Source organism: Phyllostomus discolor, chromosome 13 (genome assembly GCF_004126475.2).
Source record: "Phyllostomus discolor isolate MPI-MPIP mPhyDis1 chromosome 13, mPhyDis1.pri.v3, whole genome shotgun sequence".
Lineage (NCBI taxonomy): Eukaryota > Metazoa > Chordata > Mammalia > Chiroptera > Phyllostomidae > Phyllostomus > Phyllostomus discolor.
In genome coordinates this window covers 45,289,170-45,312,629 of record NC_040915.2, presented here as the reverse complement: position 1 = coordinate 45,312,629, position 23,460 = coordinate 45,289,170, and the positions used below count along the sequence as shown (strand labels likewise).

Here is a 23,460-nt window from a genome sequence, read left to right as displayed (position 1 = left end):
TCCCCAATGTCTGTCCTCATACCTGCCTCTCAAAGTCTTCTAAAGAGCAAACTAACATATTGGTGGGCGGACGGTTACGGAGATAATCATTAATTTACACCCTTCTCAGCCTTTCCACATTCTCAATCCACTGAGAGGTAGAGGTACAATATGAATCAGGCAGCTAGAACTTAAACGTCTCAGCCCTGTCGACAAGGCGGATCGGAGAACATGGCTTCATCACGCACTCAGTCCCGCTGTGGATCTCATGATTCCCCCAGCCCCAGGCTAGGTGACTGCAAGGCTCCTCCACGGGGACAGGCACCCCGCAGCGGGAGAGGAAACAGGAGTCTCCGAAGGTCAGGCTGCAGCCCGAAAGCACAGAGAGAAAAGGACTGGGCAACAGGCTTAGCATCTTTTCCCCGAACCCACCGGGCAGATTACTCCTCGCTTCTTGAAAGCATGAAAGGGAGAGGCCAGGAATTTTCCCTCAGTGGTTTTTCCGCTGAAGCGTGCAAGTTCCCGCTTCTTCATGTAAATGAGCGGAGGGTAAATTCCCTTCCAACAGCTGCCTTTGGTTTGGGGACTTATTCTTGATTCAGTAACGGTAGCCATGGTACCTGGGTCACATGATGTGTTTGTCGGAATCCACTGCATTGTAAGCCAAACTGAGAGCAATTCAGGCAAAACAGGGAATGAATGGGAGTTCAGGGGCCCGTCTTCTCCAGGTAAAGCCGGACGGACACAGGGGTGCTGGATGGAGGTCGCCAGGCCCCTGGCTCTCACCGCCCGCCTCTGGGCTCTGCTTCTCTCGGTGTGGCCTCCCCTCTCAGGCCGGCTCTTTCCAGGCAGAGGCAAAGATGGCCGTAAGTGGGCTCAAGCTTACATTCTACCAGCTTACTAACCCTAGTAAGAATTTCTCCTCAAAATTTCCAGCAACATCCCATCATGGAGTTTCGCCAGCCAGGCTTGGGTCATGGGCCCTCTCTCTGGTCCAGTCACTGTGACGAAGAGAATGTCATGCTCTGATTGGTCGGACCTGGGTCACCTATCCACCTCTGGTCCAGATCCACCCAATCTTCCCAAACCAAGGAGGTGTGTTGGATTATTCATTTCTCCAAGGGAAATTAAAATACTGGGCCCTGGCTGGCGTAGCTCAGTGGATTGAGCGCGGGCTGCGAACCAAAGTGTCACAGGTTCAATTCCCAGTCAGGGCACATTGCCTGGGTTGCAGGCCGTGGCCCCCAGCAACCGCACATTGAAGTTTCTCTCTCTCTCTTTCTCTCTCCCTTCCCTCTCTAAAAATAAATAAATAAAATCTTAAAAAAGAGAGAGAAATCCAGTAAATTTAAAAAAAAGAAAGAAAGAAAAGAAAATTAAAATACTATTATCGGAGAACGGGGGAAATGGGTTCGAGGTGGGAGCAACATGGCCATCACACACGATGCAAAACAAGAAAGTGTGGTGGACGGACAGCCTCTGGCTAGTCCCTCCGGCCAGGCTTTCCAGGGCAGTCACCAGGAGCAGCTAAATACCCCTCCGGTTCAGCCCTCTCCACCCACTAACTTTCTGTGGGACGGACACGGCACTCGCCACCTTCCCTCAACTGGAAAATAAGACGCTTTGTTCTATGTGATCTCTAAGGTTCTTTTCTTCAGCAGCATTCACTCAGTAGGTGTTGGTTTAGCACTAATTCTATACCGGGCACTGTTCTGGACACTTGAGGTGAAGTGGGGAATAAAACAGACAAAACCCTCTGCTCTCGGGGAACTTACATTTTGCTCAGGGAAACACCAAACAACAAACTAAAGAAGCAAGTCCAGGATGCTGTGAGGAAAAACGCAATGAGACTATTGGGTGGTCGTGTGTTTAAACAGGGGGTCGGAGCAGATGGTAACACAAAGCATGTGCTGAGGCCTCAGTCTGTGGTATCTGTCATTCTCACTCTCATTGTTGTTCTCATTATCACTATTATTATTATTACTTTATTTTTAATTATTTTATATTTTATAATATTATTTATTATCATTCTTACTGGCATAGTAAAAGCTTTTGGTGACTGTCCCTCAGTGACTTCAGCATTAAATATCCTCTGCTTAGCATATAAGGCCCTCTGCAATGGGCCCTAAACTGTTTTTTAAGATGTAATTCACATACCACAGCATTCACCCTTTTAAAGTGTCCAGTTCAGTGTTTTTTAGTATATTTATAAAGTTGTGCACCCACCACCACTATTGAATTCCAGAACATCGTCACTACCCCGAAAAGAAACCCCACACCCATTATTAGTCACGTCCCCTCCCCCCTCCCCCCAGTCCCCGGCAACCACTAATCTGCTTTCTGTCTCCACAGGTTTGCCTGTTCTGGGTGTTTCATATAAATCGCATCATACAACATATGGTCTCTGGGGACTGTTTTCTTTAATGTAGCCCAATGTTTTCAGGGTTCATCGATGTCCGGGCATATATCAGTACTTCACTCCTTGTTATGGACTAACAGTTTCTAAACTGTTTTCCTAGCCCCATTTCTCATTATTCCTAATTTGCACCCTAAGGCTGAGCTGCGCTAGGCTCCTTGCTCTCTTCCGAGCATCCTGCTTCCGCTGAGTTTCCATGTGGTCCTCTTGGGATGGCTCTACTCCCTCCACAGCCCTCTGTCCTTTCAGATCTCTCACACATGTCACCTCTCCACCAGGGGCCTTGTGTTCTCTGGCCCCCATGGCCCCATTCTCCTCCCCATGCTCCTTTACTTCAATCCATGGTGCTTATAGTCTCTATGTAGTTACTTAATTTTAACCCTCCTACTACACGGTGATGCCCGTGAAGGTACCAACCGCCTTTGTGTCCTCAGCCAAAAGCCTCAGACATAACAAGGGCCCTGCCACGTATCTGTTCATCTGTATGGCGTTTGTATGACCCAGCAATTCTAACCGGGGCGGTTTTGTCCCCTAGGGGACTTTTGGCAATATCTGAGACATTTTTTGGTTGTCCCAACCGGGAAGGGAGGCATGTCACTGGCATGTAGTGGGTAGAAGTCAGGGATGTTGCTAAGCCCCTTCCAATGCACGGGACAGCCCCCCGCCCCCCTGCAACAAAGCATTCTCTGACCTAAAATGTCAGTAATACTAAGGTTGAGAAATCTTGCCATAAACTAATTAGTTCTCCTTTTGAATAGGCTAGCTAATAGAAATCAGAAGAGTTCAGTGTGCCAGTCTGGCAGAAAATCACACTAGGGAATTCATACCTTTTTTTTTTCTCGCTTTTTTTAGGACCTGCGGGTAACTCCAGCGCAAAGCTCTTTCCTAATGTCACAGAGGTGCCCTGGGAGCTCAGATGGTATTTTCAACACTTCTTTGCCACTGAGAGTGACAACTGACCTCCCAGGAATCCTTGAAGTGTTAAGAATGTAACTTTGTTAAGGGGGAAAACTAGTAGGGCTTTTTATGTCTAGCAAAATGTCAGGAGTGAATGTTGCTCCTGGCAGAGGACTGGAAAAGATGATTTTTTTCCCAAGTGCCCTCGCCTGGCTTCCCCACGCTGGTGAAACTTCAAAGCTGGCTCTAGAATAAATGATTCAAGGGAACCTGAGGCCCTGTCTCCTCTCCTTTCCAAAAAGTGCAACAGAGCTTTCAGAAAGGATTCCGTTCCCATTGTGCTTCGGTGAGCAAACTCATTTGCAGGAAACTCATTTGCAAGAAATTCAAGGCACCCATATCACTTAACGGTTAAAACAGCAGTCCCATCAGAGCAGAGGTGACCAGCTTCAGAGTCACATCTTATGTTCCTGCTCATCTCATCCAACCGGTTCTCGTGAGTAACACAGAAATTAATAATATATGTTCCTAAAATGAAAGGCAGGGACAGTCAGAAGGAGTCTGATGATGAGGTAAGGGATAGAGGTTGACACGCTATTTTAAAAAGTTTGTCCTTGGGGTAGAATTACCTGACAGCCTGGCTGGGATTTGATAGTGGTGTGTGTACTTGGAAGAATAAACTTTAGCACAGCTGGCACAGACATAAATGCCAAGTAGAGGATCTGCAAGGCTCCACCCCCTCTTCTGGGCGCTCTCCAATTCTTGTGGGCCGTAAGAAATAGCAAGGTGTGATTACATACTTGGGATCACTATATTTTCTATCCAGCAATTGAACTTTTTTTGGTCTACACAGTTGACAAGATGCCACTTACTATGTGAAATGACTTATTCATCCAATTTGATAAAAACCCTTACAGACATAAACGTATAGAGTACTTGGCACATTGTAAATTGCAAAAGTGTTTAATAATGATAGTTATTAAGGTAACAGAATAATGTGCTTTAAGTGAATGGTTGGCAGGACTTTAGATGTGTTAAGAAAGGTATAATAAAAGAATAATTTAAAGAATAAGTTGGGAATCACAGAAGTAACTCCAGGTCTATCAAAAGTGACCTGGAAAGGAACCAGTGCTTCTGGGTGATATGTATTTATATTTCAATAAACCTAAAAATTATTCCTATTTTGATCAGTTGCGTCAAATCTCATTTTTTTAAATTTGTGAACCCCATTCAATCATTCCTTTATTACACACGTTACTTTTTATATTATTTATGGTTCTTATTCAATTACTCCTTCTTTTATTCAACAGACATTTATGGATTCCCCTACTGCATGCCAGGGACTGCATTAGATTCTAACCATACAAGGGCAAGTGATCCTTGCCCTTGGGGAGCTTAGGATCTTATGAAATATTCATTCTTTCATTCACTTAACTGTGTATTTACTGTGTGCCCAAATGTCCAGATGATGGAATTACATTCTAGGGGTTCGAAGGAAGAGCAAGAACAAAAAGAACAAAGGCCCCAAGGAAGTCGTGAGCATGGCTAGAGCCATGAGTGAAGGGGACATGGCCAAATGGGCTGGAAAGGTGTGCAAATGCTAGGTTACGTCCACCACCAGGCATGGTATGTAATATGAATGTACAGTTATACACACATACAAACATGTTACACACACCTGGTGAGCCAATCTGCCCCGCTAGATTACACACTCCCCATTAAATTTAGTGATTATTCAACTTAAACAATTTCAGAAAAATGTTTTAAAAAATAGCCAAAATCTGGAAAAGGCTACTGTGATGTCTTTGTTAGGGGTGGGCTGAGCTTAAAAAAAAAAGTAGCAGAGCTATCTTTCTTGCCAAGGACTGTCTTTTGACAAGAAGAGCTGGTAGCCGTGGAAGGAGAGAGGAAAGGGTGTCATCTTTGCAAGTCTTTGGTGCTGCATGGCCTCTCTGGGCACCTAAACTGGAGGCTGGGAGACCTGCAGGTGGATCCTCAGAAAATTACAACATTTGCAAAGAAATCTGGGGCCTGGAATTTTTTATTCTCAACTTGGCAGAACCATTTACAAAGTCTGAAACACTTCTGTATGACATATCTGCAGTGGCCTTGCCTGAATCTCCATCACTACGCTCCCCATTCACCTCCCCTATTCTGATAGGAACGTATAACAGTTTCTCAAATTTTCCCAAATACTATGCAAAACGGCTCTTCTTTCCCGATTGTCGCCCCTAAACCCTTCCAATATATACGTTTTGGAGGTGTCTTTAGATCTGTGTACTTCAGTTTCTTAATTTACATACTACCGAAAAATACTACCTGACCCGATCTTAGCTTCTTTCAGGTTTTTCTTTAAAGGAATGGTGGCGTTACTTGAAATAAGAACCTTTAAAAGATATGGTTGAAAAGGCAGAAAATTTTCAAACAGCCACCTTAATTCTCACTAACTTCAGTCCCAAGTCTGAGGAATCCTCTTAAGTCCTAGATACCAGGCAGTCAAGTAAAAAGCGACTACAACTCCCAGGAGACATTGCGCTTACTCCCTCTGCGCACACTCAACCTGGGTGACAGCATAGGGCACCGAGCCTAGGGGGCGGGGCTTAGGCCTAAGCCGTGAATAGTGGGCGGGGGTAGGGGCGTGGCTGAGGAGGGGGCGGTGCTCCCTGCGCGGCCCGGAACACGCTAGTGGAGCGGAAGATGGCGGCGGCAGCGGTGGCTGCAGCCGGGACCCCACTCGGGCTGAGGCGGAGGTGCCACTGGCTTTGACCTCGCTCTGGCTCCGGTGCGAGCGGCGGAGCGTGTGCGAGGCCCCGCGCGTCGGGTAGGGGCGGCGGCAGCGACCGCGCGCCGCCCTGAGGAGCGCCCCAGCGGCGGCGCTGCTGCGGCTGAGGAGAGAGCCGGCTCCGGGCCTCCGCGTCCTCCTGCTCCCCGTGCCCCGCGCCTCCTCGGGGGGGCGGCGGCGGCGATGTTCTCTGTCCTTTCGTACGGGCGGCTTGTGGCCCGCGCCGTGCTCGGCGGCCTCTCGCAGACCGACCCCAGGGCCGGAGGCGGCGGCGGCGCCGGCGGCGGCGACTACGGGCTGGTGACGGCCGGCTGCGGCTTCGGCAAGGACTTCCGTAAGGGCCTCCTCAAGAAGGGTGCGTGCTACGGGGACGACGCGTGCTTCGTGGCCCGGCACCGTTCCGCGGACGTACTCGGTGAGTGCGGCGGCCGGGGGTCTCCCACCCCAGCCCGGGACCCGCCTCTTCGGGACTCCCCTGCTCGGGGCTTCCCCCTTTTCTTCGGGCAGCGAGAGGAGCCCGAGAGCCAATAGTAGCGCGCACGCAGGGAGCTCTTACTATGTGCCCGGCGCCGTGCCAAGCGCTCCGAGGTTCGTTTTCCGCTTGGCCAGCCCCCATTTTAGAGATGAGGAAACTGAGGCGCAGAGCGGTCAAGCCACGTGCTCAAGGTCACACAGCCTGAGAAGGTGACCGGTTCAAGTTCAGAGCCGCACTCTTAGTCACTCGGCCGTGTCAGCCCCGGGCGACCTCGTTCCGTCCCCCGCCCCCCCCCCTCCCCGTCCCACGACACCTGCAGGCTCCCAACCTCGCTCTTGTTCCCTTCCTCCTCCCTCTGCGTGTCCCGGGGATCCCTGCTTCTTCGCGTGTTCCCGGCGCCACAGCCCGGCCGGGGGCTGCAGGATCCCCAGCAGACAGCCCAGCGGCATTCTTTCGCCGCCGCGATTGTGACCAGATCTCCATCCTTTTCCTTCCTGAGTCGCACAGTGGGGGCCCCGGGCCTGGTGCAGAAACGCTCGCAAGTGTATATTATCCCGAAACTGATCTTGGCCCACTCGAGGTCACCTGGGGTAGGAGAGAGTCTCCTTGACCCAAAATGGAATGGTCAGATCTTCTCGACTGCAGCCAAGGAAGCCTTGAGAATTGGTTCAAGACTTTCAGGCCACAGGTGCTTCCCAGGGCCTATTCCAGTTCCGCCCCTGGGAGTGGGAGCGTAGGATGGGAGCCTGCAGAAAGGGCTAAATATAAGTCACAAACTTTCCCATAATGTACGTCTTCAGAGACGACGTATATACAATACAGAATCGTATGCCATTAAGTCTCTTTTAATAAAGCACTTTGAAGTTGAAGGACGTGCTGTCATTGAACTTGGATTCACATGTCATTTTGGTTTCACTTCTCAGGTGACACTGAGTTTTTGGTTCCTTTAAATTTCATGTACTGAAACAAAGTTTGGCAGTGAAACAAATGGTACTGTAACTTTTTATGACAATAATTACTTTTTAATTTGATGTCAGAGTAAGTGCCTATTATCTTTGCCTCTACTACATGTAATGTTTGTGGACGTGGAACTGGAAAGGTGGTTCCTGGTTTAATTTAGGAATGGTCCCATTACCTGGGTTGGAACATTCATTTAATGTTTAGGCAACACTTTTTTTTTTAAATGTCATTGTTCTAGGCAACACTCTTGATGTTAACTTCAAAAGAGAAAGATAAACACAGACTCCTTGGAAGGTCGAGGAGCTTGCAGATTGAAATCCTACAAATCTGAAGTCAGTTTGACCCTGACACGGTGTCTTTTTAAAAGGGCTGTCAGTGGCCGCCTTTTCCATTCCATTTGGAAGCACTTCACTCAGTGAGTTTGTAACCTGTGCTGTGTTTTCAAATTGCAGTCATAGTGCAATAGGATAGGGGATCGAGAGCCACTAAGTTCCCCCTCATAAATCTGCTGTGTGCTGGCTTTTAAGAAAGATTTGTGAAATTTTGGTCAAAGTCATTCAGAAAAAAAAAGTATAAACATTCCACCCTGACGGAAACTGGGCCTGGTTTGGTGGTCAGCTTTGCAGCATAGGAGCCCTGTGATCTGTGGTTTTGGGCAAGACTCCCTCAGCTCATTTTCCTCGTCTTGACTAGAGGATGAAGGGAGTGGACTCTCTGGCTCTTAAAGACTTCTGACCATCAGATCATATTTTTTTTGTTGTTTTCTTTTGATTTGAAATGAGAGCGCCCTTTGTTATTTTGCACCTCGAATAACAGGCATCACTTCCTGTCTTATTCATATGAGCACCTCCAGTAGGTTTCTTCTGTTTTATATCTGGCTACAAACTAGTGGCTCATAGCTTTCCCTGGTTCATGGGCTCTAAGAATTTTCGAGTACCCAAGGGCCCATTCAGGGACTTCACTGACCCCACGAAGCCCATCCATGTGCGGTCGAGAGGCCCTTGCATAGGGAGCAGGTTAAGAACCACAGCTCTGTACCGCTCCTGAAAGGCGTGCTGCCAGGCATCTTGGGCCATATTTGGCAGGGCCATTTTTAGTGTGTGTGTGTGTGTGTAAATCAGGGGGAGACAGGTTCTGTAGGACTGTCCTGTTGTTTTGGAGGAGCTCTTCTGGGAGGCCATCTTGGAAGCCACCTGAAACAACTTCTGAGTTGGCCTCATTTGATCTTTGGCTTCCACAAACCAGAACGTGTGATGGTGACTACTGTCATCACAGGTCTGATTATCTCGGGCTATGAAAGAGGTTATGAGTCTCAGCGAGGTTCTTTTTTAAAGATTTTATGTATTTATTTTTAGACAGAGGAAGGGAGGGAGAAAAAAATGGAGAGAAACATCAATGTGTGGTTGCCTCCCGCGCACCCCCTACTGGGGACCTGGCCTGCAACCCAGGCATATGCCCTGACTGGGAATCGAACCTGCAACCCTTTGGTTTGCAGGTCAGCACTCAGTACCCTGAGCCACACCAGCCAGGGCAAGTCTCAGCGAGTTTTTAATACTGCTTTTTTTTACTCTGGAAGTTAGAATTGTAACCTTTATTCAAAAGGTTATGTTGAATAATAATATGTTGAAACAGTGTTTTCAACCTTCTAGTTCTATAGATAATTCATTTTCTTTGGGTTGACATTGTTTATTGCTAAGTGTCTGTGGAACTCACTGGTCATCTAGGGCTACTTGACTGTGGAATGAAAGCTGTTGATTTCTGTATTAGAGAAAGCTGTTTTATTTCTTTAATTTAGAATTGATCTGTCCCGTTGGTCATGCAGTGACTAAAAGCACTTAGTCCTTGACAGCATTTTTGTAGAGTTCCTACTGGATTTCTTTTAGGAAAAACCAACTGTGATGGGTGTGGTGAGACATGGGAACCACTCCTATCCCCTGGAAAACTGGCCAAAGTGCTTTCTCTTTATTAGGTCCAACAGGAGTGAACCAGAACCAGCAGGAACTATGTGCATTTATTTCTCTTTCCTTCTTCCGTGTGGTTAGTAGTTCTCTTACTCTGTAGGTATGGATGCCCAAGTCCACAGAAATACCAGAGCTGCATGGTGTGTCATTACTAGGCCTCCTACAGCCCTAAGCTACTTAACAGTAGAATCAAAGCCTGTTGAGAGTTGTAAGACTCAGTAACCTTGGAGTCCAGTTCTTTCATTTTACTGAGGAGAAAACAGAGGCCTACAGAGGGTCAGGTGACATTGCTAAGGTTACTGCACTAGCTAATGGCAGAACTAGGACTAGCACCAAGACTGCTATTCCAGTCCTTTCCGTTGTAACACTGGTTAAGTTTTCTTGACAGGGTAGGTGAATTCAAAACCCCTCTGTCTTCTGGTACTATTTGTCCTTCTAACGCTTTTCCCACTTAAGGGTGTGTGTGTGTGTGTGTGTGTGTGTGTGTTTATAATTTCTTTATTCACTCTGTGACTCATAATTAAAATGCAACAAAGCTCCTGCATACTAAACCACAGTTTGCCAAAATCACTTCTTTAAAAAATGGCAGCATGGTCAATGCCATGTTAATATTGAGTTGTAAAGTAATTCTTATAAAACTGTGGAATATTTATTTAAGCTTGATAACTTGCAACCTTGAAAAAAATGAAAACAATTTCATATTCTAGCCTTCAGATCTGATTTTGATGGTTGCCAGGATTGTGGTCAAGTGTTTTTGTGAGTAACTTCAGTCTTAAAAGTAGTTGTTGTAAGGTATAAGGATTACATGAACAATGTCAAGGTCAAAATTTGATTTAGGAAGTGAATAAATGAGGTAGAATTTGGTGTTTTCCAACAGCCCTGATAATTTCAATGCGTTAGGTAGAACTTCTAAATCTGAAAGTGAGTTGTCCTTTTAACAAACTAGTCACCATGGCAGAGTGTGTATGAGCACTAACTTCAGCCTTTTCAGAAGTCCTCTTTGGAATTTCCCTCAGCTAGATTTCAGTCTTATTGAATTAAGATACATAATTCACCTACCATGTCACTCATCTTTCAAAGTGAAAAAAATCGGTGTCATTTAGTATATTCACAAGGTTGCACAACCACAACCATTTTAACTAGTTTCAAAACATAGTCATCATCCCAAAAGAAACTCCCTACCCATTAGAAGTCATTCCCAAATCTCCCGTTTCTCAATCCCTGGCAACAGAAAGTAGAGTCTGATTCTGTAGATTTGCCTGTTTGGACATTTCACATAAGTGGAATCATACCATATCTGATGTATTGTGTCTGGCTTTTTTCACTTAGTATATTTTAAAGGTTCCACCCACGTTGTAGTATGTATCAGTACTTCATATCTCTATATGATTGCATTGTATGGATATACCACCTTCTATTCATTTGTTTATTAAGGGATGTTGGGTAGTTTTCACTTTTTGGCTGTTGTGACTGGTGCTACTATGACACATTCCTGTACAGGCTTTTATGTGAACATATATTTTCCATTCTCTTGGGTGTATTCTTACAAATGGAATTTTCCAGTAATATTGTAACTAGCTTTATGAGGAATATAGTTTTAAATACATTTTTATAGTTCTAATGTAATTATTTTATACAAGGGAAATCTTTTTCAACTGGCAACAATCAGTTATGTAAATTCTAAGATTGGCAGTACTTATTTTTTTATTTTATTTTTTCCTTTTTATTGAATGTATTGGGGTGACACACCAGTTAACAAAAGTCTACTGGTTTCAGGTGCACAATTCTACAACACATCATCTGTACACTGTATAGTAAGTTCATCACCCCCAGACAACTCTCCTCCATCGCCATTTATCATCCCCCCCCTGCAGTCACTCCCCACCCTCCTACAGTCACCGCACTATTATCTGTGTCCATGAATTTTTTCTCTTTCTCTTTTTTGCTCAATCCTTCTACCTCCACCACGACCCCACCACCAACTCAGTTTCCATGTGAGAATTATGGGTTTATCAAAAGAGCCTTCTAGGATTCATAGAGACAGCCGGGTATAAGAACCTACTGGCTCAAAAAAAAAGTGCTACTAGTTGCTGTCTGACTTTTCTGATTGTTTTGTCATTCTGTAATAAGTAAGTTTACAGAGTTGATTGATAGTGGAATCTTGCTGTTTATTTTTTAAACTTCCGCTCCCTGATATTTTTCTCATTGTACTATATAGATATATTGTACTTTTCATAGATTCTTATAAGGCACATTGTTTTTAAAGTCATTTTCATCATTTGTTATACTATCAGAGCCATTTTTCCTTTGCTCACATTTTTAAAAAGAAATCATACTATGAATGAGATTTATTCCCTTTGCAAATTTTCTTTTTTAAAAATTTTTTCAGTTACAGTTTACATTCAATATTATTTTGTTTTTGTTCATAATCTTTAGAGATTCTCAAACTTAGTTTTAAATGTTCTTAAATTCCAGCTTCTCTCTCAGTGTGTTAATATATTCTTAAAAGATTCTAGGTCTTTTTTGTAGAGCAAGTAGTTAAATTTTAAAAGCATGAATTTTTTTTTCTTTTCAGAAAATACGTTTTTTGTAAAAAGGGTATAAATTATAGCAGAAGGAAGGAAGCAGATGTTAGCTGGTTGTGGTGGGACCCCATTTTTGGTGGAGGGGACTTGGCAGGGAGGAGGCTGTTCCCTGAACTTTAGCACTGCTTTTTGAAACTGGGCAATACATAACCTGAATGGTTGCACCATGTCCAACTGGAGTTTGTACTCCTGTGTGACTCAAGAGGCACTACATCAGGTCGGAGTATTTGACCTACAGCTGTGTCCTTTGAATAAGTGCTTATGTCAAATTCAAGCTAAATGTCAAATTCACTTTACATAGGTCAAATGTTTTTTAGAGAGGCTTCATCTGGGGCTTTAGGTTCAGCATTTTCAGGAAAATGCTTTGGAAAAATAAGAGTATTTTCTTTCCAAATGAATTTGACATTTCAAACCAGAAATTCTAGCCAGTTGAAAAATGGTGTGCCTTGTGATTTTCCCATTCAAAGTTAGTGTTAACTTTTGGTGTCATTTTAAGAATTGGTACCCTGAATTTATTGTATGTATGTATGTATGTATATATATATACATAAATATCATTAGTAATAAAATTTAGTGATCTGTCTTGTTTGGGAGTTGTTGAATATTTTTAAAAATCCGATAGTTTTCTATCTCCCTGAGATCCAAAATCATTTGTTTCTTGTTATTAAACAATTCACACAATTCAAAGAATTGCATCATAAATCAAAAGTTTTTGCAAAAGCTGACCCACTGCAGAGGGTATGGGGCTGTTAAAAAACACTCATTTAAGCTTGAGTCGGCAAAAGGCACAGCTCTTCCAATTTAATTTAAAAATTTAAGAAAGATCCCTGGCCAGGTAGTTCAGTTGTTTGGAATGCTGTCCCATGTGCTGGAAGGTTGCGGGTTCCAATCCCGGTTAGGACACGTATAGGAGACAAACGATTGATATTTCTCTCTCATTGATATTCGTCTCTATCATGGATGTTTCCCTGTCTCTCTCACTTCCTCCCTCCCACCCTTCTCCTCCTTTCTAAAATCAATGAATATGTACTGGGGTGAGGATTAAAAACATTTTTTTTTTAATTAAAAAAAGAAAAGATGCTAAATGCTTTGGAATAAAATCCCAAACAGGATTTTGTGTGGATTGGGACCCAACAGACACTTTTCTTTAATTTTAAAAAAATTATTGATTTATTTTGAGAGAAGCATCTATTTGCTGTTCCACTTATTCATGCATTCATTGATTCAGAAGCTTTTCTTAAAGAGGGAAGGACTTCACTCTGTTTCTCCTAAGCACTTATTCAATATCTAACACAAAATATGCTTCATCTTATCAGTGCTTTAATATAGTGCTTTAGATTTTATGACGCATTTTTATGTTTTACCTTATTTAATCTTCTATTTTTTAAAAACTATTTTATTTATTTTTTGAGAGAGGGGGAGGGAGAAAGAAGGAGAAACATTGATGTACAAGAGAAACATTAATCAGTCCCCTCTCACATGTGCTCTAGTCATGGATGGAGCCTGCAACCCAGCCATGTGCCCCAACCTGGAATCCAACTAGCCACCTTTCAAGGGTTTACAGGAGGACACCCAACCAACTGAGCCACACTGGGTCAGGGCTCTTATTTATTCTTTTAACTATGAAATAACTGCTCTTATCTCCACTTAATCCGTGTCTGTTTCTATACACATCTATAAAACTGACTCATCAATAAAGTCAGTACAGCTAGTATCATAGCAGATACTTGAAGCTAAGTTTCCTGCTTCCATGTCTACTGCTTTTAAATAAATGGTTTTGTTTTGTGTGTAAAAAAGTAACACATGTTCAGAAAAGCACAGTATAAAACACCTGGCCCTGGCCGGCGTGGCTCAGTGAATTGAGCACTGGCTTGTGAACCAAAGGATCGCTGGTTAGTTCCCAGGGCACATGCCAGGGTTGTGGGCCAGGTCCCCAGTAGAGGGGTTTGCAAGAGGCAACCACACATTGATGTTTCTCTTCCTCTCTTTCTTCCTCCTTTCCCCTCTCTCTAAAAATAAATAAAATAAAATCTTTGAGAAAAAAAAAAAAACCTGTAACTCGGAACAGCTGTAGATGGTGTGGTTTCCTCAGCCTGTATGTATATACAGTTGTATGATACACTTTATTAAATGAAATTGAGTTAGTATGTATTCTGCTCTGTGATGTCATTTTATGTAATGTAAATGGAGTATATTTCCATACTGATAAGCATAACTGCATCATGCTTCACTGTAAGTATAGTCCATAATTTATCTAACCAGTACTCTATTTTTATTTAGATTGTTTCCAATTTTCTGTGATAAGTAACACTAGAGTAAATATATCTGCATGTGAATATTTCTTTAGGGTAAATTCCTTGAAGAGGAGTTCCTGAGAGTCAAAGGCTATGAACATTTGCAAGGCCCCTGACAGAAATATTTGCATAGGTCGCTCCGAAAGGTTATGCTAATTTATGCTTTTCTAATTGCTATGAAATTGCCCTCATTGATAAGCTTGTTGATTTTCAGTCTGTCACATTTGGCAGTAAATATATAAATTTACTGAGGTTTTTATACAGTTTTTTTAAAGGTTTTATTTATCTTTTAGACAGAGGAAAAGAGAGGGAGAGAAACATCGATTTGAGAGAGAAGCATCAATTGGTTGCCTCTCATTCATGACGGACCTGGCCACACAACCCAGGCATGTACCCTAACTGGGAATCGAACTATTGACCTTTCGGTTTGTGGGATGATGCCCAGCCCACTGAGCTGCACCAGTGAGGGCCTTAAACAGATTGTTTAAAATCCTTATTCAACAATATGTTTATTGATTTGAGAGACAGAAACATTGATATTAGGGAGAAACATTTATCAGTTGCCTCCTGTATACACCCCAAGCAGGGATTGAACCTTTAAACAGTTATTTTTGAGGTGAATAAATTTGTTGCTGGTGAACAGTTCTAGAATTGATTGACTTGTTGGTGTGACTCCCAAGGACTACAGAATGACTGCAGAAACTTTGCCAGAGACCACAAAAGTGACTTACTACAAAGAGTGCTTTCTGTTGAAGGACGCAGGACTATTTTGACTCAGGCCAATTCCACCACATTTTTGCACTGATTCTTCTTTTGCTCATTAATAGACTATTTTGAAAAGAAAGGGAATTTCTTTTTGTACTACTATGATTGTACATTTTAATCTTTCAAGGATGCCATTATCCAGCAAGTTTTTTGGCTTACCGGCATTAGTTTGTGCTGTCATTTGAGGTAGATGCAAAAGGTTAGCTGTGCCGAAAAAAGCAAACAAAAAGTGCTTCTGTTTTCACATCAGTGTGTTTGAATAATAAAATAGATTTGAGCTATTTGCATAAGAGTAAGAAAAATTGTTTGTGGTCTAGATCTAGGTTGACCATTAATTAGTAATATGGTCATCAGTGTTTCTATGAAATGAGACCATCTAAACAGCAATGTCTTCTGTGTGCATTGTTTGAAAAAAAATCCGCTTCTCTCAGTTCTTTCGCAGCAACTTTCATCTTATCATTGTTTTTCTTGTTCGTGTACTCTGAATTCGCCGAAGAATCAATCAGTGGCCTTTGGATAACAAGGTTATTGTGTTTTGCGAACACATTCTACGCATAAAAATTACTTTATTTGCAGATCATTTGAATTCACTGAAATCAGTTAATACTGATCTGTAACTTTTATCAGAATTTCAAATTGAAAAATAGTTGGCTTGACTTTCTGTTATAGGCTTAAATGAGGAAAACTTTTACATCTTCATGGTCAAAACAGGCTCCCTTTTCTTGCAGTGTGACTTTGAATCTCAGAATCTTAGATGTTAGGAAAAGGTGCTGTTGAGAGAGTTTGTCCTCCTGCCCCTTACTTCACAAATGAGGAAGCTAAAGCTTAGAGAAGTGTTTTGGCCAGTGTCCTACAGCCGGTAAGTGGCAAAGGAAGTAGGTAGTTGTGTCATCTCCAGACTGCTTTTCAAGGCTCTTGTCACCCAGCCTTCTTTTGACTGTGAGAGGAGCATCTTGTAGCCAGCTTCCACCCAGGCAGGGCACAATAGCTTGTGCTACTCTGAAGTGAGATAATGAATTCATTCTCTTTTTGCAGTTCTCGATGCTGGTTGGTTGGTGTATCAGAGTGCTGGTATTCTAACTTTTCAGTTCAGTCAACTGAGTTCATTGTTTACTGGTTGTTTCCTGTTAGTCCCCGACAGGTGCTGTAAAGACGAAGAACAAAACAGATTTCAGCCCTGAAGTTTCATAGTCTGATGGGGGAGGTACATATATGTAGGAATAGTATTAAAGAATACACACACATTGGGTGTTGTAGAAGCGTGAGTCAGGTCTTAAGAAATAGGTAAATTGAGGCAAGTGAGGAGAATTGTCAGGCTCTCCAGATTGAGGGATCGGCAGCAGCACAGAAGATTCCCCAAACTAAAGCTGTTTATGGGGTAGAGAGTAATTTGAGCTGGTGGGTTGGGGGTGGGGGGGCATCAATTTGAGAATTGATGTTAGGAAATAGATTGAAACCAAATTGTGGAACGTCACTATTGCCATGTTAAGGAGCTGGGTGTTGTTTTGGTTTTTGGTAGAAAGATATAGATGTTTTTGCCTTTGTCGTTTGTGGTTTAGTTTGGTTGTTTTGAAGAGGCAGCATGTTCAGATGGCACAGAATTCAAAAGGTATTCAAAAGGTATTCAAAATTCTAAAGGGTACGCAGTGAAGTTTTTCTGTCACTCCAGTCTTCTAGATGCAAAGTCTTTTCCCCAAAGAACCAATGTTATCCATTTCTTATGTATCCTTCTAGAGAATGTTTTTACATGTACAAGTAAGTGTAGCTATATATACATGGCAGATATTTGACTAGAAGAGTAACATGGAGACAGCAATCTTGTAAAAAAAAAAAAAAATACGGATAGAGGGTGTAATGGGAGGCAAAAGACCTGTTAGGGAACTACTGAAATAGTCTTTGCTAGAAAACGCTTTAACTAGGGCAGTGGAAAGTAGTTGGCCTGCAGACAAAAAGAATCAACAGGACCAAGAAAAAGAGGAACTGAAGTTGATTTTGAGAGTTTGCATCTGAAAGCTTGCTTGAAGTTTCTAGCCTTGAGGTGTGGGTGGGTTGGACAACCATTAATCGGATTAGGAAATGCAAAAGAAAGATCAAGTTTGGGAATGGAAAATGGGGAATTGCTTGACGCTAGAGGCTTTTAGAGACGGAACCACCTGGCTCTTCCGATGCCTGCCTCCAGCTGACCTTCACTAAGTCCTGAAATGTTCCGGCAGTGAATCTCATTAGAATCGTTTGTGCAGTTAGGTGTTCAGTCTTTGCTAAAAAGCCCCAGGCCCTCTCTGGGCATTCTCACTCAGGAGGTGGGGCTTGGGTTCCTCAAATAATCTCAATGCGCCGGGGGAATTGAGAGCTGTTGTGCCAGGTACCAGGCCAGCATTTGGGAAAGAAACTCAGCCCCGAAGGGTCCCACCATACAGAGAGGGAGAAAGACAGGCAAGTCATGCTGCGATTATTGTAGTGACCTAAGGAAATGGTTAGGCCCATTTATGTATTACTAGTTGTTTTAAGATTTCCCATTTAAAACGAGAAATTTCTAAGTCGAAACCATAGTGGGCAGCAGGCACTTAAGAGATATTTATTAAATAAGGTTACTGCAGAATCAATTTTGGGAAAACTAATTCTTTTTCTTCAGGGTGCAGATGGATTGTTTTGTCCTTGTGTATTTTTCTGGAGGCAAATATATATATATGTCTCTTAGCACTTGAAAAATGGTACTGTTCAATGTTTAATGTAATATTAAATGATGGTGGATGTGTGACTGGGAAAGGTGAATGGATAGCTTGTATCTTTTATACACTATCTGTGAGTGGGAATTGTCTTTTGGTTGTCGCTACAGACCAGTGATCGCAGAACTTGCAGCCTACAAACACTGGTCAAAGACTTTTTTCCTGATTGCTGTGGGCTAGATTAGTTTACATGCTGTTATTTGGTCTTTCTTAAGGACAGGTGTAACCCTCATTTATTACATACTGGTTGCCAGCCAAGCACTGTGGCAGGCACTGTTAACACAGTATTCCTGTTCCTCACACCAGCCTTGTGATGTCCATGTTATTAGTCCCATTTATGAGTGAAAACACTGACGCTTAGAGAGCTGCCCAAGGACACCTAGTCCTGGAGCTAGAATTTGAACCCAGATCTGACTCCAAAGTCTGTCTGCTGTGCCCTTGCCTAGTGTATACACACTACCTTTCAAGTCAGAAATTATCATTTTAAACTTTGTTTTACTGAGGTGATCTTTGCTGAGTCTGACTGCTACTTAGTTATTAGCTATTCTTAGGCTAATAATTGAGCAGAGCCCCTTAATTAAAGCAAATGAAGGCCTCATTAAGCCTTGTTGAACTAGCCAGTGGGCAACAATGACTTTGGTGGCCTTAGGCCAGCCCTTTCCTTCTGGGGACCTCCTAAAAGCCTTAACTCATGCAGTGTATTGTTTGGGCTGATTGCTGGTGAGAAATTCCTGGCAGTGGTGTAATAGGCATTTACCTGGCGGTCAGGTTTCTCTGCTCTTAGAGCTCTAATCTCACCTTTATTGCTTGTGTTTGTACTGTACCCATATTAGTCAGAATCGCAGCCGACCGCCGGAAATGCCTGTCTCTTCAACCTCTTCCCCAGAACTCAGTACTGGGACAGAAGGAGTTTCTGTCCTTCAATACTTTTCTGATTCTTTCAGCTAGATGTAATCTGATCTTTGCTTTTATTTTTATTGATGAATATTTATTATAGCCATTTATCTTGAACCTCTCTAAACCCCCTTCACTTACCACAATCACTGCCACTTGATTTTTAAGTTCCTGTGGGCAGGAAATCTTTTAAAAGGCAAACGATTTATACTATCTGAAGAGAAACCAGAGTATAGGAAATCTTTTATTATATGTAAATCTCTTAGCTGCCTTGTGCCACAATGTCTTGCACATAGGAAATGTTCAATAAAATGTGTTGAATAACTTTATTATTGAATGTAAATATAAAATATATTTCTAACTGGATTTATAGTTTTTGTCATCCCTTCCATGAAGGTAATATGTACTCATTACCATAAAGTGGGAAAGTGGAATATAAAAAGGACAAAAATTACTTTTCCTGCCACTCAAAGATCATTAGTTAATTAAACAATATGTGGGGAAAATATAATCAGTGTCCAGAAATTAAGTGTTCTATACTTGAATGACTTATTCAAAGAAATTGTGTTCTCATTTGAAAAAGAAGAAGCTTTTGAGCCAGGGCAACATGTGACTCTTAACCTCTTCCAGAGGGTGGTATTTTAGTAAAGGCCAACTCTTATTTTTACAAAGGGGGTGAAGAAAGCAGGGGGTAAATAGCATCCTCTTCAGGGTTAGGTCAAGGACATGCAGTTTAATTTTTACAAATATTAGGTTAATCTTTAAGACCAGAATTCTAGATCTAATCTTAGAAACAGGAAAATTTTCTAAAGGGCCTTAATCTAAAGGGCCAATACAAATAGGCACCCATCAGATAGCTAGACTTTAATTACTATTACTTTCTTATTGAAATGTTGAATTATTAGGTGTTATATAACATTTCCTAATATCTAGAAACTAACAAGCCTTAGTGATAATAGGAGCCCCTAATTCTGTAACACACTTGGCTCATAACTTTACATACGTGTGACCCCCAGATGATTTTTCTGCTCCTTCCTCCTGTCCAGAAAGGCATTGCTGACAGCATTGAGCATTTCAGGAAGATGCCATTGCATCTCAAAGGAATGAAGTGACCTTTTCTGTGACTTCACCTTCAACTTCGCAATTTGTGTGGCAAGGAGGCAGTGATTCATATCTAAGTCTGTAAGATAACCAAGGTCCCTAAGCCACAGTTGAGCACAGTTTAGCTTCTAAACATTAAAGTTAGAGCTAAAGCCCTGGCTGGTGTGGCTCAGTGGACTGAGCACCTTTCTACAAACCACAGAGTCACTGGTTCGATTCCCAGTCAGGGCATATGCCTGGGTTGCAGGCCAAGTCCCCAGTAGGGGGTGTATGAGAGGCAACCACACATTGATGTTTCTCTCCCTCTCTTTCTCCCTTCCTTCCTTCCCCCTGTCTAAAAATAACATAAAATCTTTTTTTAAAAAGAGCTAAAGTTAGAAGAATACTTTTATTTTTAAAAGGTTGACTTTGGGTTTCTTTGCACACTATCATTTCTTAATCCTCTTTACAGTATTTTCAGTGCTTTTTAAGTTAAGGCAACTGCCAAGAATAGTCTGGAAATTACCATCCCTAGTTAATGAAGTATTCTGTACAGTGGGTATGAGTGTGTGTATGTATGCATGTGCATTTTAACTTGATTAATTATTAAGTAATTTCATGTTTACTGAGCTAGCAAGGAATAGCTATTTTGTTTCTAATTCTAAATCATAAAATGGACTGTTTATTCCTGCTTTGAACCCATATTTGAGTTTTGTTAACTGTCCTGGACAGCGTTTTGTTTTGTTTTGTTTTAGCAGAATTTGAGTTTTGCTTATGGGTTTCATTTTCATACATTTTATCACAGAGTTGAACCTTTCTTCCTTTTCATCCTTTCACATTCATTGCCTCAGCTTTGAGTTAGCTGTACTGCTGAGATCTTGAGATTTTGACATAGACTTGGCCTCTGGAGAATGAGAAAACGTAGGTTTCGTTGTGATTAACGCAGAGTGGTGGTTTTGGAGAAACTTCTTGCAAAGGAAATAATATCACTTGCTTGTTACAGCAGGAAGAACATCATAATTCACAACTTTCACCTCTAGAGGACTGAAAGGACTGTTAGTCAAAGCAAATGGTACTTTTCTGAATAACTTAACTGTTGAGTATATTTTTTTCAGTAATCCTGCTTTTTGTTCCCTTTGGGATAATTATTTGCAGATACATTTCACAGTTCTGAATCACAGGGGAGTGAAATAGTTGAGGCTTCAGAAATGTTGGATACAATGTGATCCGTTCCATTGGATAGAAATTGATTTTACACTCTGATCTCATTTTTCTCTAGTTATAAAGCTTCATGTTGTGATGCCTCTAGACAAATAAGGTTGACTTTAAGAACACTAGATTATAGATTTGAAGAAGATCCTGGGCATCTGAAAAGAAGCCAGTTGTGGCATTGCAATAAATACTGTTTGACCAGCTGCCTCATTAGAGGAACACTTGCTGCAGAAAGTGTAAAACCAGATTCTTATCCCTCTGAGTAGAGAGTCTCATGTGCCTTTTATTATTCAACTCTTGTGATCCAACCAGATTCTTACTCAATTTCTCCTCTGGAGTTTCAGTTCACCATCAAGTACCTATCCTAGTAGATAGATGTTTCACTGATGGAAAAACAATCCCTGTAGAACTGTCTTTCTTCATTAGAGGGTGAGTCTCCATGTAAAATGCTTCCAGATCATCAAAGATGCAGGAATAAAGCTGTTACCTTAGAGTACTGCTTAATAGTTGAAATTATGTCAGCCAAATCTTTCTTCACTGATGCTTATATAAAATTGAAATTGAGTATTTACTGTCTGGGCATCACCTTCTTCTGGAAAGCGTTGGCTTTGTAATGAATTGCATTTCAATCGGAAGGTCCCTGTAGTTGGGAGGGGGTAAGAAGAATGGAGACCTCGCAGTGGTGGCTGATAAGGGGCACGGTGCTGGAGAGACTCGGGGTGGTGCTTTTGCTTTGAAAAAAAAAAGTCCATGGAAAACATAAGATATTATATAAAAATCATAAATATTTTCTGGCTGATTATTTCATAAAACTGACATTTCCACATAAATGGTACAACTAAAGGAAACTTCTGTGCTTTATAGTTTCCTTTAGGTCTTTTGGCTTAACTATTTCAGATATGTAACCATTATCTTAATCTAATAATGGTTTTAATTGGATTTTGGGTCAAAGGAAACACTTAAACTAGATTGTATGCTGACAGAAGGTTGTTAATGGAGACATAAAATGATTACAGTAAATTAAAGGAAATAGCTTCTCTATTCAATGCAAACTCTTTATCTGGGCTTTCAGAGCCTTTCCGGTTAACTCGGGCCACCTTTCAGCTGCATCTCTGTTCACCTCTAAAGAAATTTTCTTTTTTCTTTTTAATTATATTTTATTGATTATGCTATTACAGTTGTTCTGATTTTTCCGTTTTGCTCCCCTCCACCCAGTGCCCCCCACTCCCTCAAGGTATCCCCCCGCCACTGTTCATGTCCATGGGTCATGCATATAAGTTCTTTGGCTACTCCATTTCCTATTCTGTACTTTACATCTCCATGAAAGAAACTGTATCATTTTGACAAACTGGATCCTTAAACTTAATCAGTCATCATATCTGCTTCTGTAATTTGATGTGCCAAGTAAGAATGCAGTTCACAAATGAGCTTTTGGGCCAGGAACTCTCATTCCTAAGATAAGATGTCCTTGAATTCACTTCTAGAATTTACTGCTCTCTCTACTCTCCCTGAACATCTCTTCCACCCCTGTGTCAATTTCAGATCTTTATCAGAGATCTGGCCCTGATTGCCTTCCCTGCTGTAGGCACTGTAATTCCTGACTTTATACAGAACGTTTCCTCAAAAATGCCCTGCCAGCACCTGAAACTCAGAGCACTAGAGAAAGAATTCAGAGTCTTCTGAAGGCATATCCACCCTCTTCCTAATTGGAGAATCATCTATTCAATACTTGATTCTTGAAATTCAGAAACCTAATGATACAAAGTCTATTCGTAACTGAGCCCAGGTATCCTTTATATTTCCAGTGGTTGTGTATTCTACTTTTTCTCAATACCCCTAACCTAAAATCATGTAGCAGCTGACTCTACCTCTTATCTCTCCTACCCATTCTCTCCACTGCTATCAGGATTATTTTTCTAAACTATAGAGTGGACCCTGGCCAGGTGGCTCAGTTAGTTGAAGCATCATCCCATAAACCAAAAGTTTGCAGGTTCAATTCCTGGTCAAGGCACATATCTGTGTGGGTTTGATCCCCTGTCAGAGCACATGTGGGAGGTGAGCAATCAACACTTCTCTCTCATGTGAATGTTTCTCTCTCTCCCTAAAACCAATGAACATATCCTCAGGTGAGGATAACAAATATATATGTATATTGGATTCTATTACTTGTACCCAGAAACCTTGTTGATTCTTTATTATCTATAGTAGCTCTGTCTACTAGAAATATACTATAAACTACATATGTAATCTTCAATTTTCTAGTATCCACATTAAGAAAATACAGTTAATTTCAATTTATTTATTGAACCCAATATGTCTAAGGTATTTCAACATGTTCAGCATAAAACTTTTACTGCCCTGGCTGGTGTGGCTTAATGGATTGAGTGCCAGCCTGTGAACCAAGGGGTCACAGGTTTGATTTCCAGTCCGGGCA

At 41.9% G+C, this 23,460-nt stretch overlaps 1 protein-coding gene across 1 annotated transcript in view; it reads left to right on the top strand.

Moving 5' to 3' along the window:
- The first annotated feature begins 5,956 nt into the window (after positions 1-5,956).
- The window catches only part of PPTC7 (protein phosphatase targeting COQ7), a 37,727-nt gene continuing 20,223 nt past the window's right edge, over positions 5,957-23,460 (top strand). Inside the window, exon 1 of the mRNA XM_028528601.2 lies at positions 5,957-6,489. Within this exon, the coding sequence (XP_028384402.1) occupies positions 6,258-6,489 (232 nt within the window). The 5' untranslated portion in view covers positions 5,957-6,257. The remainder of the gene's footprint in view (positions 6,490-23,460) is intronic.